The 17971-nt window shown below is 37.0% G+C and overlaps 1 protein-coding gene across 1 annotated transcript in view; it reads right to left on the bottom strand.

Moving 5' to 3' along the window:
- LOC130406952 (receptor tyrosine-protein kinase erbB-4-like) overlaps nucleotides 1-17971 on the bottom strand; it is a 123336-nt gene that overhangs the window by 50139 nt on the left and 55226 nt on the right. The window contains exon 2 of the mRNA XM_056729547.1: nucleotides 7885-8036. Coding sequence (XP_056585525.1) covers nucleotides 7885-8036 — 152 coding nt within the window. The remainder of the gene's footprint in view (nucleotides 1-7884; nucleotides 8037-17971) is intronic.

A 17971-nucleotide genomic window follows, 5' to 3' on the forward strand; every position in this document is an offset into this window, starting at 1 on the left:
CACCTTAGCCATACTCCCATCTGCTTACCCACTAATAAGGACACAACACCACACCGCTGCTGGGCATTGGACAGCGAGCTCTCCAACATGCACCGTGCCTCATTCTAACCCTTTACGGCCTGCGCATTATCACAAACTGAATTGTTTAAAAAGCCCCAGCCAGAGCTTCAATATTTGCTGTAGGTTAGACATCCTCAGAATGATGCAAATATTTCTGGGTCTTGCACTAGTTTTGAGGCGACTCTGGGTAAAATAAATAAATAACAAGATGGTTAGCATTTGGAAAAAGGTTTTACGGCTTCTGCTCTAGTCCGTTCCAAACAAAGCATATTACAATATCATCTATGCACTCCCATTACAACCATTTACAAAAAAATGCAATAACAAATTAAGTCTTCTTGTGTTGTCCAACTTCACATGTATAGATATGGCACTAGACACCAATGTCATGGGTTCAGTTCCTTGAACTGCACAAAACACACTGTGGTGGACACAAACCAAGTCTTAATTGCAACTATACACATTTACAGTGTATTATTGCATTTATTTATAATGATACATGTCACACGTCACACATACTAATCTTAACCAAACATCAAATGAATTTGCTCCAATAAATTATACAGTTTACCCAGTGCATAACCATTGACGTCAACAACAAAATACAAATAAAAAGTCTTCTACCAGCGACAATTCTATCATTGCATTCCATCACATTTCATTATGCCTTGTTTTTTCGCCACTGTTTGTGACCAGAACAGATATGCAATCTATTTTTAGGTCGTGACCCATCAGTTAAAAACCAAAAAGAACAACTTTTCTGCAATCTAATAGATGTAAATTTTTTAATGTAAATGAACTGCAGTCAGTTCCAAACCGGCATGCAAAACCGTTTTATAAATATTCAAGCGACGAAACAACAATTACCATAACATTAAAACAACGCAAGCTCTCACAATGAGCAGAGGATGTGCGGGTCCTTTTTCATTCACTAAAAGGGATAGTTCACCCAAAAATGAAAAATAAACGCAAAGATATTCGGAAGAATGCTTGTTACCAAAAAAATACAATAGTAGTTAAAGGGCCCCAGAACAGTTTGCTGTTGACCTACATTATTCAAAATGTCTTCTTTTGGGTTCAACAGAACAAAAAAAATGTAAAGTAGGTTTTCCTACTACCGGGGGCAAGATCTGTTTGGTTATAGCATTCTTCCAAATATCATTCTCTGTGTTCATCAGAACAAAGACATTTTTACAGATTTGGAACAACTTGAAATGATGAGAGATTTTTTTTCTTTTTGGGTGATCTGTCCCTTTAAAGTTCACAGCAACACTTGGCCCTAAACTGAAACTATTTGCTTTTACCTCTCACAGTGACAGAATAATGTGACAGCGCTGTTAGCCATCACCATGATTTATACATCATCCGGCAGAGGTGTGCTAATCCCATGCAGCATATCACTGAAACTCTGCTCTACTTTTTCTTTTAGTATGAAAACAGACGATGGGAAATCGAGGAGTCAAGAGGCTTTTTGTCTCTCTCACCAGTAAAATGATGGGTCCTCTCTAAATACTTGTGGGTAAGTGGCCCTTAGACTGGGCACGACATAAAACTCTTGAAAGCAGTCCACGACACAAATAAACGTGTTCAAAATGCATTGCAGATGTAAAGACTAGTTGAAATTATTAACAAGCTAAGTTGATTTTCCTCTCCATGTATTTTCTATTGAAAAACAAGTATGTGGAGGAAAACATTCGAAAGATAATATCATTCTATAGAGAATTTTACCGTAAAAAACAAAGTCACTGCACTCAATTTGAAATATTTGAATTTAAATGCAATCGCATAAACTGTATAAGTGCTCAAAACTCAAACTTTCGTCATTGTAAGCTAACAATGTAAGGCTGCGTCCGAAATCGCATACTATGACAGTACGTACTGAATTTGAATAAGTACCTACCTAGCGGCCGTTAAAACAGTACGTTCTATATAGTACGAGTGGGAGTATGAATAAATTTCGAACATACTGCGTCCACCATGTGTTTTGGTCATGTGACTCCTATGCTCCTTGACCTATGACATATTAACAACAACCTACATGTGAGCGTTGATAAAAACATAATTTAGTAACAAGAAATGAATTTATTGGCTCTCGGATTAAAAACGGACATCCACCATAAAGTTTTCCACCATATTTATTTGATTTGTAATTTGACGGTTGCTCAGCTCTCTTGACATCATGGGATAGATAATGTCCATCCGATCCCCACTCACGAATCTCGGCAGAAGTAGTAGATCCGGGTATTTCTCCATAAATTTATTTGGCATATGAGGTTTCGGACATACTATTCATACTCATTTTCGCCTTCTATATAGTATGGAAGTATGCGACGTAGCCTAAGATTAGAAATAGAACAAGAGCATAAAGTAAGATAAATTTTATTGAAGATGAAGCTCTGCGGAAGCTTAATTTCAATCTCAGATATAAAGCGCACACCTCTTTAGAAGGACCACTGAACAGTACAATCTCATATGGGCGAGGGTGATTAATGGGCGGTCTCATTCCTGCCTACAATCTGTACAGGGAAGAGATTTGATTTCATGGGATTTTAACTTACGAAAAGTGTCTCTGAGAGAAAAGAAGAAAGGAATATTTGGGTCAAACATGAAACCGCCATCACAACCCATTAAAGCATATTTCTGTGTAAAACAGGACATTTAACGACAAAAAATGTGAAGCATTGGTTTAACTATGGAAAGTTGGTGCAACAAGATTAGAGGTGTGGTTGACAATTTAAAATGAGGCGGAGCTATATCTTGCATTCTGATGAAACTGTTATTTTCTTTAAAGTAATGTGCAACAGTGCAAAAAAAGGAAACAGAGTCATTTCAGCACATTCTTACAGGAATTCGTAACTATTTTACGAGATAGCTTATGTGTATGAATTTGAACGATCTTATGTGTATGTTTAAGTGCGATTTGCTTTCGCGGCAAGTTATGTTAGTTTAAGGGGTGGAGTCCGGGGAGGGTCTTCATTTTTTTTTCTAATAATCGTATGTTTTTACGCTTCACATTGCATGAATTCATACAAATGAGCCACCTCGTAAAATACTTTACATACGAAATTCTGTGGGATCATGTTGGCCGTTTGGTTATGTAATTCATGCACACAGAAAAAGAATGAGAAAAATGAAAATCCGAAAAGGAATGTTGTACGCCTTTGAAATCACATGCTAAAGAACATGTTATTATCGCATCTGTATTTGAGCCGATTGTCTCCACAGGATGAAAAGCCTCAATTCCAGAAAAATTCTGATACGAAATGTGACTGCACAAAAAGTGCTATGAACAGATAACGAGGGATCCTTCGATTGAACACGTTTATATTTGACCCTGCGTTACAATTATCAAACCTAATTAAATTTCATATTTCAATGGTTTCAGAAAGCGATTCTACAAAAAAGACCTAAAAAAACCCCAACACCAAACGAATCCAAAGCTATTTTTAAGTTACTCTTCAACAGATACAAAAAGAGCCATCGACTGCAGGGGGAAAAACCTACAAACTTTTTTAAAGCGTGGGAGAATATGAATTTTGAGATGAGAGCTGCTTTGATTTAAAAACAGACTGATATTATCAAAGGGCTGGATTTTTTAAATATTCAGAGTTCATGCAACATGTCAGAGAAGAAGAAGAGATGTTACAGTGATCGCTGAGAGGCCTTATGCGATATAACTGTGTGTTCTGTTATTTCTACAAGCATTTTCTGCTGTTAATGTAATGGACTGAATTGTGTCTCTCAACAAAAGAAGGAGAACCAAGTATGTGCTTTTGCATATTGTTTGTTCAATAAGCAACAATACATTAACATGAAAGAACATTCAAGTTTTACAGTATATCTGCTCGCCTGTACTGTATTAAGATTCTGTGACCCGCTTGGTTAAGGATAGGTCAAAGGTCATGGGTTTAATCCCAGGGTGCACATAGTGATAAAACATATCCCTTGAATGGCCTGTAAGATGCTTTTATCCAAAACAAATGTAGGTGCATGTGGATTTAACCCTTAATATATTCTCTCTTATATCTTTCTTTCTGTCTCTCTCACTTTAAACCGCATAAGATATTCTGCTTCTGAATCCATCAATGTGTGTGCGTGTTCGCTTTGGGTAGCTCAAGCAGTTTCACCAATTTTCTTTCCAGGCACTTCCTCTTTACGATAGCCCCGAAACCACTTCACTCTTCTCAATGACCGCGGGGCGAACGGTTCGAGTAAGACAGCAAGAGCCGTATTACAAAAAACTGAGGTCTTATCCTGCTGCAAATCCTGCAAAAACTATCAATGTGCGGATACTGTTTATTTACTTCAATCTATAGGGCTTTCTTCAATTGACATGGTTGCAAAGCAGATTTGCAGACGAACATTTGAGCACAGAAACAGTAAAGACCGGAAGAAAAAAAAAATCACATCGCAATTAATTATATAAAAACTCGAAAACATTAAAAAATCCATTCAAATTTTTTATGAAATTGATTTTACACAACAGGTCAAAAAATAATGTCTGCTGCTCAGTTTGCAGATCAGCAAATAATGAGCGTTCTCTCAACCAAGGTCATAAGATGCTACACAAAATTCTCTAAATACAGTATTAAAGGGACAGTTCACCCGAAAATGAAAATTCTGTCATAATTATCTCACCCTCCAGTTGCTCCAAATCTGTAAACATTTCGAAGTGATTTTGGAGGAATGCTTGTAACCAAACAGTTTTTGGCCACCATTGACTACAATAGTAGGAAAAAGTTATTTGTTCTGTTGAACACAAAAGAAGATGTTTCCTGTGGTTCAGTGGTTAGACCATGGCACTAGCAATGCCAAGATCATGGGTTTGATCCCAGGGGATTTAATAAATTCAGAAAAAAAATGTATAATACAATTCAATGTGCCAAATGCATAAATGTAAATGTTGAAGAATGTAGGAAAGCAAACAGTTTAGGGGCCTTTTTGACTACCAGTGTTATTTTTGCTTCTATGGTAGTCAATGTGGTCCAAGAACTTTTTGGTTACAAATATCTTTCTCTGTGTTTATCAGAACAAACAAATGTATACAGATTTGGAAAAACTCGAGGTTGAGTAAATGACGACAGAATACAATTTTTGGGTGAACTGTCTCTTTAAAGGAGTTTGACCGCATGTTGGGAATTAATAGCTGCTTTTTCTTTATATATATTATTTCTAAAGAGGGCAAGCATAGAACATCTATGCATTCCTTAAAATGTTACAGTAATGATACATTCCACACAGCCTGTTGACTGTATTCATAAGTGTTTTACATTAACAGCAAATGTCAAAGTGCACAAATCCTCCCACCTTCTTTATTCATCATTGTGTACCAAATATGAAATGAAAAAGAAATGAGTTGCACTTAAATAACATTGCACTTTTCAGACAATTCACAGAAATGTATCTGAGCATATCAATACACTTAAAAAAAAGGCCATCCCTGTAGAGATCAAGAACATTTTAACATGTCCATTACAATCTTTATGCACCAACAAACCAATGAAGAGATCACCATTAAAGGGATAGTTCACCTAAAAATGACATGACTTTTGTGTTCTGCAGAAGAAAGAAAGTCATTCAGGTTTGAAATGTAAATTTGAAGTTTAAATGAAGACAGCATTTTCATTTTTTGGGTGATCGATCGCTTTAAGGTGCAATATTTTTAACCTCTGATGAAGATGATGTGTCCAACTGTCACGTTCGGGGTGAGATATGGACAGACGACCCAGAGAGTGGGTAAGGGGTTAACAAGACAAATATATAAAAAAAAGAAACGAAGAGGGCGGGACGAGACCAGAGGGTATGGAAGGCCATAAGTGCCTCTCTCCACATAAAACATGGGGATCTGCCATGGTTCTGCCTCTTCATGTCATGTCCTTCTTGGTGCAGTGACAGAACCGTGACATCCAACTACAGACATTCTTTACTTTGAATGAAACTTTACTCATCTGCCCACATATCTTTCTAATCTGTTTTTTTCTGTAATCCTCTGGCTCACTGATTAAAAGCTATTAATAAAGATAACGAAACTTTAGAGGGGTTGATTCATTTCTCTCAGCCTTAGTCACTTCATTACTTTTGAATCAATCAAAAGAAAATCAGACTTTGTCTTCAATGCTCAGCATATCCTAAAATGGCACCTACGGAAAATGATACAAGAAGTAGATTTTGAAAAAATACTGCCTTGACCTTAAGTTTGGACAAATGGTAAAGTTTACATTAGTTTCTTTTTTACCTAGCAAGTGTGCTGCTTCTGGTAAGGAGTGACTGTGGGAGTTTGTCTAACGATGGCTGACGCACTGGGGTTTGTTTTAGTTGGCCAACCATATAAAGAAAACCCCATTGTGTCACTGCACCACAGCAAAGCAGAACTTCTATAGAAGTCAACAAAATAAAACAAAACCACTGTGAAACATCAACCACTGTGAAACACCCACAGTTTGCGAGTTCAAATAGGAAACGGCTACATATCCTTTTTATAAATTGAGCAGCTTAGGCATAGAAAAAAATGTGTAAAGATGTCTTTGGAAATAAATACTTTGAAAGACAGAATACAGGAAGGAATACAAGGCCAATGAAAGGGAGTTTAGGAGTTTAGCATTAAAGCCAGTTGTATTAGTGTAACACAACAATGAAAATACTTTTAACATGTAGTCACCCTCATGTCATTCCAAACCTGAGTGACTTTCTTTCTTCTACAGACAAACAACACTGGCACCCATTAACTTCCACTGTACGGACACAAAACCGCTGAGGCATTTCTCAAAATATCTTCTTTTGTGTTCCACAGAAGAACGAATCGTATACAGGTTTTGAACAACATGAGGGTGAATAAATGAAGTATGAATTTAAAGGTTTTGGGTGAACTATCCCTTAAACCGGTTTGTGCCAGTTTCAGATCCTAATTTGTCATCAAAGCCTTGACCACTCCAGCATTTAAGCTAGTCCAAACTGAGATGCGTTTTGTCTGTAAAAGTAACAGCACATTTTTTCCTTATGTTAGATTCATAGCTTAAATCAGGCTATAAAATCACAGATTTTAGCCATATTGCCTCATGTCATGTTTGCACATAAAGTGACGTACATTGGTGGGCAGGAGAGGAGAGATCAGCATCTGACCAATTTATGCACAAATACGGAAGATGGCAATCTTGTAGAATCCTTCAGTGAATTCTTTAGTGATTTTGTTCAACGCAATGTGACACAGGTATAAAGAGACATCATAGGTGTGCTATCATGTGTCTTGTTACAAAGCTGATTCTGATTGGTCAAACCTTGTGATTTGTAGGTCCTTTTAATTGCATTTAAATCCCGATTAACCAGTGTACATTATGCCTCACTAATGTTATCAACAGCACAAATCTGTTTTTTTAACTAATGATGAAAGCGTTGATTGAAACAGGGAACAATTCCAAGCTTCCATTAAAGCACCCTGATTATCCATTAGGAAGACAAATAGAAACTGGAACTCTGGGAAATCTTTTTCCCCTTGTGAGATAATAGACTTTAGTCAAACTAGATGCCAAACGTAATTTGAAAGTAATGAAATAGTCTTCCAGGGAGTCTTTGTTCAGTAATATGTACTGTTCGGCACGTGGTTGTCAATTGTTTAGTCGAGGAACCAATACAAAAAAACTACAGGTTGGATTAACGCATGAATCAATGTTGTTTAACCATTTTGTTGAAAGCAAAAGAACAATGTTCCGTATTCCCTAAATCGTTTGAGGTTGTGTCCTCAACGGAGACCCGAGTTCAAGGTCATGTTCCTATTATCATCCATGAGTTTCCATCTCTGTATTATATATAATAACTAGTTTAGCTCACCTTGAGGAAAGACAGGTTGCGGTTGCGTTCGATACTGGTGATCTCCAGATTCCCCATGACCACCTCACAGTTCTCATAGAATTTACGGAGAGTTTTGTACTGCTGGTCCAAATCAGACAGCGTGCTGAGCTTGTTATCCGTCCCGGTACACACTATGGAGAAAAAAAGGGGTATAATATGGTAAATATGATACTAGGCTTTAAACAAATCTAAATATAAACTTTAAATAATTATTTACCAACACAAAAACAATAAAATTGAAATAGGTGGGTGAAAAAAAAGGCTGGAAAGAACACTTTTTACACAAAAAAATTATGTTTCTACCAGCGGTTCTTACGATGGTAACAGCACAGATTTTAACATTTGGTGGATATAAAAACGCATGTGAGATCTCTCCTCAAATTTGTAAAGCATTTGTTTTATTTTTAGTGCATGGCGCATCCATAACGCTACATATTCCTCATAAATGAACACATGAAAATTAATATAAAGTAACTATTTTATGTTCTATAAAGAGGCATCCCACTCCATACATTGGGTATTATTGCTTCAGGATTGTGCAGAAATCCTACAAAGTTTATCGTCTCCCATTTTTTGTCACATCCATAACGCATGTTTATTTCCCATTTTTTAAATCGATTTTTTTCATAGACTGACAATTTTTGATGTTTAGACTCTTTCAACAAGGGTTCAGAAAAATATAAACAGATGAATCAATAAAATCATAACAAATTCATTCTCTGAGCATTTTTATGTCACCTCCATAACGGTGGAATTGCCCAGCAGCGTTTTCTTTTCCAAACAATGTGTGCGGTTTCCTCTGGCAACCATCATAAATCTGGCATCCATATGGATCCTCCAGCATTGCACATATTGTGTGAAAAGACACAGGTCATTATTTTAAGAATATAATTAGGCAAATTACAGAGCGAAGGTCTGAGTGCATTCACACTTCCTCTGACCTGTTTAGCAACTCTAAACATCTGCCATCCAGATTAAACCGTTTGCTTTCTCGTTTTCCAATAAAAAAAACACAGTTCGCCTGGCAACGGTATTAACACCAGCATCTCTGTTCTGTGTGCCAAGTTAAGGACCGCGAGCCGCGCAGCAGGTATTAATGAAGTATAATGATGAGTGATTGTTTAAACGTGAACCCAGAGACTAATCCGAGATTTAAAGCACTATGATGGCAGACTCCATTCAAAAAACAATTCTGGCTTTATATCAGGGTTAATGGACCTTTAACGTGTATGTTCTCTCATAAATGGTAATTGGGTCCTCTGGGTTTTAAACTACTATGAGAGAAGTTGTGTGCGCACAATGTGTTTGTAGTAAGTAAAAACACAAACTCCAGCAGACCCGACGTGCTATTAGATAACATACACATTTCATGTAGTTTCATTGGGACTTGTGATATCAGGTTGGAAGGTATATTTATTTGTCTAAATACTAACTTTGCAACATTCAAAGAAATTCTAGGCTACAATATTAATGTTTTATATTATTTTCACCACCCAAGAGACATTGGTTAAAAGAAAAGTTTCAAAGGAGGAACAAGTTCTTAAATTTGGTCAGTATAAATTCTTTAAAGCAAACATTTATAATGAGTCCATTTTAAAAACCCTGTAAAAATAAATAATTTTACGGCAGCTGTGGTGACAGTAAAATACTGTAAAGTAAAAAATTTATCACGTTTAATTGCAGGTTTTTCTTGTTTTCTTATAAATTTACAGTATTTTTGTGTACGTCAAAAATCTCTTAAAATACAGTAAATTTTGAATCACATTGAATAAACAGAATTTATTAACAGACATAAGCAAACATATTATAATACTCCATTACTGAAGCTGTTTCTGAGAGCAGAAGTGTGATGTCTGTGCGTGTTTTTTGCGATGGCAGAGATGGGTCTTGGCCGTGAAGTCTAACAGGCAGAAGAACAGACATGCCCCTTTAACCGCGGTAAGGTGGTAGACTTGACATGCAATTAAATGCACCAACTTCCACCCATCAAACACCTTCATGTGTCCGGCCTAGACCATCTGCCGCATCAGCTGGCGTGTGCCTGCAGACCACTGTGATGCGAACCTGTGTGTGTGATGGTTCATAAGAAAATGTGCTTCTGTGTAACTGTGTCACATTTCAATTAGTTTCATCTGGCAGGAAAAACGTGGTATTCCACATTTTGAATCAGCCTCAACGAACACTTATGCAAGCTTCTAATAACCTTCTTTACAATCTTAAAAAAATGAAAACAAAAATATAACATTTAATTTTAGATTATTAAAGATTCTCATGAATTTCACATCGGCAAAAACATGTATTTGGAACGTTTTGATTTAGAACCCATGTGATCACAAGTGAAAGTAATTTAGTTCACATGTTTTTTTTTTCTAAATGACTATTTCAACAACTATGACTGAATTAAAACTAATTTGAATAGTCTTGAGAATTATTTTATAATCAGTCTAATCAGCAAGGATGTCAAAGAAGACATAATGTTGCGAGATTAAATTTGTGATGTTTCAAAAAGTGCAGCGCAAAATACTATGTCAGAAGCGTATGACTTTTGGAAGAGAAAAAGTTAATTGACTCGTTTGGTCTGAAGGCTTATCGATAACCAGGTTTATATGTTTGTGGTGTGCTTATGGCTTCATGTGGCCACTGGGCACATGAAGGCAACAATAAGCAGAAGTAGATGAACACCTGAGGAAACTTGAATAACGAAAAGATGAAACTGATCAGAAAGTGATGGGAAAAGAGATAAATAAAGAGAATAAAGAGAGTTAAGGAATACTAGGGACATAATAAAATACATTTGTGAAGAAACTTGAGGTTTAGCATTTAATTCCCAAAACAAATTTTACCCATGTTATTTTAAACAGTAAATATTTTTTGAATTTTAAGGTCCAACTTTGGTTTATGGAGTGTCTGATAACAATTCATAAACAAGTTATACTTTCGGCTTTACAACTTGGCCGTGTACACGTATTTGTAAAGTTAAGGCTAAAAGTTGACATATATCCTATATCTCTGTAGACTTTATAAGAGCTACTGTTTTGTATAATAATTGATTATTCACATGTTCTGTAAATTTACATTTCATTTAGTCATTTAGCAGATGCTTTTATCCAAAGCGACTTACAAAGAGTTAGGGAGCAACAAGCGATATGTCATACAGGAGCCATAATACATTAGTTGCCAATACAAAGTTACTGGTTTCAACAAAAGCTAGACCACTACCTGTTGAGAGAAAGTTTTTTTTTCATATGTCTGTCAGGTATTCACAGAAGAGTTGGGTTTAAAGCAGTTTTTTGAATGTTGTGAGAGATGTGGTTGACCGGACAGAGTTAGGACGAATGTTCCACCAGGAAGGAGTTGTGAAGCAGAATGAGCGGGAGAGGGATTTACTGTCCTTATGAGAAGGCAATACAAGACGCCGCTGGTTTGCTGAACGCAGGGCTCTTGATGGGGTGTAGGAGTGCAGGAGGGTGTGAAAGTAAGCCAGTGCAGATCCAGTGATAGTCCTACAGGCAAGCATTAGTGAGTTGAATCTGATACGGCTTCGACTGGTAGCCAGTGGAGGGAGATGAAAAGGGGTGTCACATGAGCCTTTTTGGGCTGTTGGAAGACGAGGCATGCTGTTCTTAGTTCAGAATGTGTCTAAAGGACTGAAATAAGTAAAATGTGTTTAACTTACCTCATTTATTTGTATTTAACAAGTTCAGCACACTGTAAAACTTTGCTGTAATTTGGTAGCAGGTTTGCCGGTAATTTACTGTAGATTTTCATTTAATAAATCAAGACTAAATATCTTTGTTCAGTTGTCTTTATAAAAGTGATAAAATCTACAGTAAGTACTGGCAAACCTGCTGCAAAACGACAGCAAAGTTTTACAGTGCATTTCTATGGCCAAAAACAATATTGTGCCCCTACTAAAAAAATATTTTCCTGTTGTTTCAAATTGTACACTCATTTATTTGATTTCAAAGGCTTTCTTTAACAAAGCCTAAAACCACATTTGCAAACGAAATTCCTTATATCACAATGTAACTCAAAACTTGATCCGCATCCAAGAAAATGCTAGGAAGAATTTAAACTGTACATCAAGTTTCATCATTTCTACATGTATAAACATATTTGTAGTAGAGTAGGCGGGGCGTGACCGTGGTTCGAGTCCGGTGAGTAATTGTGAATGAGCGCCAGCTGTGCGCACACCAGGCTCGAATCATGTAGGAGATTGGGAGCATATAAAAGGAACGAGCGACCGGACCGTCGAAGAGAGAGGAGTGGGCCCGAACATGTTTTACGTTTGTATTTATATTTGTATTTATGTTTATGTTATTTCGCCAGCGGTCGTCTGTGAGGGGCCGCCGGCTGTTATTATTTATATTAAAACTTTGTGTTAAATGTTTGCCGGTTCCCACCTCCTTCCTTCCTTTTAATGAACCTTTCTACAATATTGATCTCAGCTCCTGGCAAAAGTACAAAGAGTTTTTTAAATTAACACTTGCGTGGATGCCTTATAAAAAACTTCACATACAATACAGCCAATTGTTATTCCCCTGGGCCACATAAACACTAACACACAGAGAGACACAGTGTGCATGAATTCTTTGTCTATTGTTAATGTCCTCAATGTTGTGGATATGCTTGTACTCTCAACTCCTGGAACTCCTGCATGGAACTGCTGCCAACTGAAACAATGGTTACACTGTCTACTGATGCATTCCTTATAAATAGAGACCTCATTTCCTTCTAAAGAGTCAAGTAAGTGGGCAAATTGGGAGATTTTCTTAATACTCTAGCCATGTCATAAAAGATTGTGTTGAACATTGAGTTACTTTCAACAGTGAATGCAACAAAGAAATGCCCAATGAACAAACACCATACCCTAACCAGAGAGAATGACACAGGCAATAAAAACTATCTTTTCCATGTTAATATATTTTTTTTACTATTTCTTTGGTATATTGGCTGACAGCTCTTGCCACACAGAAATCTCACGAAAAATCTCTCCATCGAAATTCTGAGTATCACCATTTTTAATGAGTGACCAACATATATTTACCTCAGACTTTACACAAAAATAAAACATATAAGAAATTTAAGTGTGTTTTATAACAACAATTGCTTCTGTCAATGAGTATGTAATTTTAATAATGTTAAATTGTTCCACTCATTAGGGGTCATATGACACGGCTGAAAATAATATTATCGTTTGTTTCAGATGTAATGCAATGTGTACACGATTTAACGATCAAAACCGCTGTATTTGCTCACATACCGTGCATGTTTGTATATCCTCTTTTCCCCGCCTCTCTGAGACGCGCAGAAGTTTTTCAAAGCTCTTCGATCTGAAAACCGAGGTGTGCTATGATTGGCCAGTAAAATAGTGCGTAGTGATTGGTCGGATACTGCAAGCATGTGACAGAAATGTAACGTATTTTACCATATTTGGAACATCAAGCTCCAAAGCAATTGTACTGACAGGTACGCCCACCTTATTTGCATATAGATTTGGGCGGTCTTAGTCAAATCATACCACGAACTGACGTAGATTTGTGGGGGTGTGGTTACACGAGGCGTTTCAGGCAGGTCTGGGTAAGCATTCGCTTTTAGGTAGAATCTATCTTTTATTGCGACAATACATTTTTTGCAATTTAACGTGTCTAATACATGCATGGGCAATTTATAACGCAACAAAGACACTGAAAAACACGTATTCCCACGTGAATTTCTTTATATCCTATCCATTAATGGAATTGGAATTGAGTATCACATCTCTATGGGACATGGTTTAAGAGTTTTGTCACTTGTTTTGTCTATTCATCTGGCAATGTGAAACTAGGATTTTCTTGCATGCAGTGGATTTTTAAAACATGAATCCACACACTTTCCAGTGTCCAAATCATAAGGGTCAAACTTATTTCTTTTGGTTCATGGTTAAAATTAATGCTTCGGTGTAAAATCCCTGATGTGTTGGAGATCCATGGTTAAAGGATGTGGTACAACATCATGAAAAGAAACAGAGGGCCCCGAAACGATCGATGAAGTGACATATTACCACATTACTAGTTTCATTATTACACTAACTGTTCATCTATAACTCTATAAGCCTGTGCATTACTGATGCCATAACACATCTTCTCTGTATTTTTCACCCAATCACAAGCCTTTACCAAACAAGACCTTACCCGTTGGTGCTAACTTTAACCACCACACACATACTATGATTTGATGGGGACAAAATACAAGAAAGAAAAGAAAGTTACTATAGAAGTACTATGGTACAGTGACAAAATACCATGCTATTGAATTATAATTCATATGGTTTTTATATGGAAACACCTAGTTACACTTCAAATGCATTTCTGTTTACTTCCACAAACGTGTACATGCTCAATTGATTATCTCTGATAATCAACACCTTTTCACATCCGCGGTTGACTGTTTAACCTGAAATCTTCCATCAAGAATCATTTCAACTCACAGAGCTGAAATAGCAAAACCCACAAGATTAATGAAGTCACAAAACAGCATTTTGTATGAGTGCAGTTCAAGTGAGCATTATAGTAAGTGGGGTTATTCTTATTCTTCATGAACACTCCACTCAATATGGATGTGATGAATGTTGAGTATCATAACGTATTGATCGCTGTGTCGAGCGACTGTGTCGAGTATTCAGAAATCAGAACGCAGATGTTCATAGAGCTCAAGCTGGGATAATTTACAGCCATTTCATTTTCATTTGGTTCTTCCCAGTCATCGTGGGAAGCAAAACGTGCGTAGTTTTGCGATGTGAGGGTTTCAATACAAACTTAACATGAATCTGGAAAACACCCATTGTAGTGCTTATGAAATGCATTAATATCATTTACACTGAGTGGCTCCTCCCCCTTTCAAAACAGCGTTTATTTACTATATAGTCTTGAATTTGATAAGAAGTTGAAGTGCGGAGTGATGTGATAAAAATTTTGATCAGTTTTGGCAAAAGTGATTGACCTGCAAATTTTAAATGCTTATTATCTTATAATGTGAATTTTGTCAGACACCAGATCAAGAGGCATACAATTAATATTCATATTCATAATAACGAAAAAACTGATTTATTAGTTTATTGACTGTTGAAAAATGCTTCTGTATTTTACATTGTCTTAAAATATATCCATTTCAAAACAGGGAAAACAATGGTTTATTTAAATTTATTCATTTGGCAGACACTTTTATTCATAGAGACTTACAAGTAGGAGAGCATATAAAAAAAGTGTCAACACGCTAAACAGTACCGTTAGTTTGTGCTGCTGTTCCCTTTCAAAAATATCACATTAATCTGCAAATCAGTGATTCTATCATTTTGGGGCTTTTAAACACTTTACGGGAAAAATGTTAACAACAAATCACTAGCTGTCATCCCAAAATACTTTGTCAACAAAATCTAAATCTAAATCTGCGGCAATACCGGTCGAGTAAAAGCATCTTAGTATTCTGCACTTTAGCTGAATTTATTATGAGCCCTTTACATCTTGTGAGTCTCGTCAAAAAGCAAATGCCCCGAGAGTCAGTCAACAGACTCACAGCTTCAGATCTCTGTGTAGTCCTGAAAAAGTCCCACATCATACGGCAAAAGTCAGACTCCTGCCCTGCGGTGCAGTTTCTGCACAGAGTTTGTTTTGTGCTTCCCACTGGCCACATTCAAACGCTCCGCTAATCCCAGTTGACGGAGTCGCTCTCCATTCTGAAGGCTAACAGATCAGACTATGCCACAACAGCTCCGTATCGCCAGCAAACTGCCCACCGAGAGCCTCCTGCTACAAAATTCCCAACAACGAAATGTGGGCAAAAGTCATTCCAGCTAAGACGTATAAAAGACAAAAGACACTGGCTAAACAAAATGATTTGTTCATGACTGGAAATCACAGTCTGTATACAGTACTAGAAACAAATGTATAGGACAGTGTAATGTTAGTCGCTTTGGATAAAAGCATCTGCCAAATGCTTAAATGTACTACTAAAGGATTCGATTTCCAAGGAAAAGATGAATGTCTCAGATGTACACTTCAGTATAGGTCAAATGTCTGGGGTCAAAATGTGGAGAAAATTATAATTACGGCAACTTTTTTAAAGGTCCAGTGTATGAAGTAGAGCGGCATCTAGTGGTGAGGTTGCAAACTGCAACCAATGGCTTACTCCACCCCTCCCTTTCGAAGCACTACGGTGGCTGACACAGTACTAGTTGTCAGGTTTTGGCTTATTTGCCGGAGGAAATAACATACTGTATTTTCAAAGCTCACTCTGTAGAGCAATTTGTCCATTAAATGTTCTAGATAAACAGTTTGATTTATTTTACATTTTTATTTAATCACAGAATACAGTACAAAAACATTCCAATGTTAGTAATAAGATTGTAAGTTGCCTTAAAAAATGCGAAAGTCATTTTGATCAGGCAACACAAACTGCAACTTCCTGGGCTCCAGGTTGAGCAGAATTCAAACAGAGATTCGGATTTGGCACGACACTGTGACTTGCTTCTGCGCGTGCAGCGTTTCATACTAATAAAACATTATGAGGATCGAGCCCTGACCCGGACGTCTAACCTTAAAGAGTGAATCGATAAATACAGAATGGGGCGAATGAGAGCATCTGATATACGATTATTACAGCGAGAGGCTATAATGAAGTCAATGGACTGAGAGTAATGACTCTTTTCACTATCATTCACTGACTGACATTACAACTTTGACACTTCCTTCACTTCCATTACCAGAAGTTCAACACATTACCGGAGGAGGCTAAAATAATGCAGAGTCTGTCTACATCAACACAGACTGTACTGCAGTCCAAATTGCAAATTGCGTCTTATTGCATTGATTTGAAGTGAATGAGATGGCTATCCTATTACTTACTTCTTTTACTAAATTTGTTTCTTGATAGTAACAACACTGGTCCAGAATCACTTCTTGTTCCAGTTTTCATTTATTTATTATTATGTTTAAATTTTGACATTTACAATTAAATCTTACAAATACATACAAACAGCCACTTCTGAGCAATAAAATCAGGGGGTTTGTAGATTCCATTGTAGGGGGTATGCTATATTCCAATTTCTCTTAATACGGATTGGAAGCATTTTCTTGAAGCTAATCACCTGAGTCATAAATGTTGGGACGGGCAAATCTATTAAAACTCATTTTCTTAAAGCTGCAAGACACAATTTGAATCATTAAAACAGGGGCGGTTCTAGGGTGAGTGGATACCGGGGACTTAGCCCAGAGACATCAACATATGTGTTTGAATATACATTTCATGCCTAAAAACGTGTGGAAAATGCAAGCCGCGCAACTTTGTCTCCTTTTCAAAGTACCTGAGAACTTGGGCTGTCATTGCATCTACCGTTGCCGTGCTCGACGTGAAGACGAGAAGGTTTCGGCAAAGGACAAATGCATTCTCAACGTGTCGCATCACATGTACTGTATGTGCAACATTATTGCTCTCTGCTTGAATGCACCTGACGTGCATCTACATTTAAAGTAACAAACTTTATCAAGCAAAGATGAGAGATGTCAACAACCCCAAAAAATGTAACCAACCCCCGAGCATGGCAATAAAACATTTGGGGCTTTACTGAAAACATTTGTGGATTCAGCACCCTTAGCCCACCCCTATAGCATATAAATATAAGAATCACGACTCAAAACTGTTCAAAATCCAAATTAAAGTGGCAAGCAAACCTGATCTCACAGGATTTCGTAGCTATTTTACAAGGTGGTACAAAAACGTATGACTTCTTAAAAAATAAATATTGCAGCATAATAATACATTTAACAATAATAAAATTTAATACAATAGGTTTTAGAGTTGTATATAACAATAATTCATGTATTTCGGAGGTGTGAAGACCCTGTTGGCTTTGCTCTGAGGGAAGGGAAGTGTGACTGCGTGTTTTGCCTTCCAAACAGTTAATATTCTAAGTGATGTTTCTGAAATTTGCCGTTGAGCTCTATCTTTCCATGACTCGGCGAGCCACTTATGCACACAACCGTCTGCCTCTCATTAGACAAGAACAGGAGACATGTGGATTAAAATTCAA

Source organism: Triplophysa dalaica, chromosome 2 (assembly GCF_015846415.1).
Source record: "Triplophysa dalaica isolate WHDGS20190420 chromosome 2, ASM1584641v1, whole genome shotgun sequence".
In the NCBI taxonomy this organism is placed as follows: domain Eukaryota; kingdom Metazoa; phylum Chordata; class Actinopteri; order Cypriniformes; family Nemacheilidae; genus Triplophysa; species Triplophysa dalaica.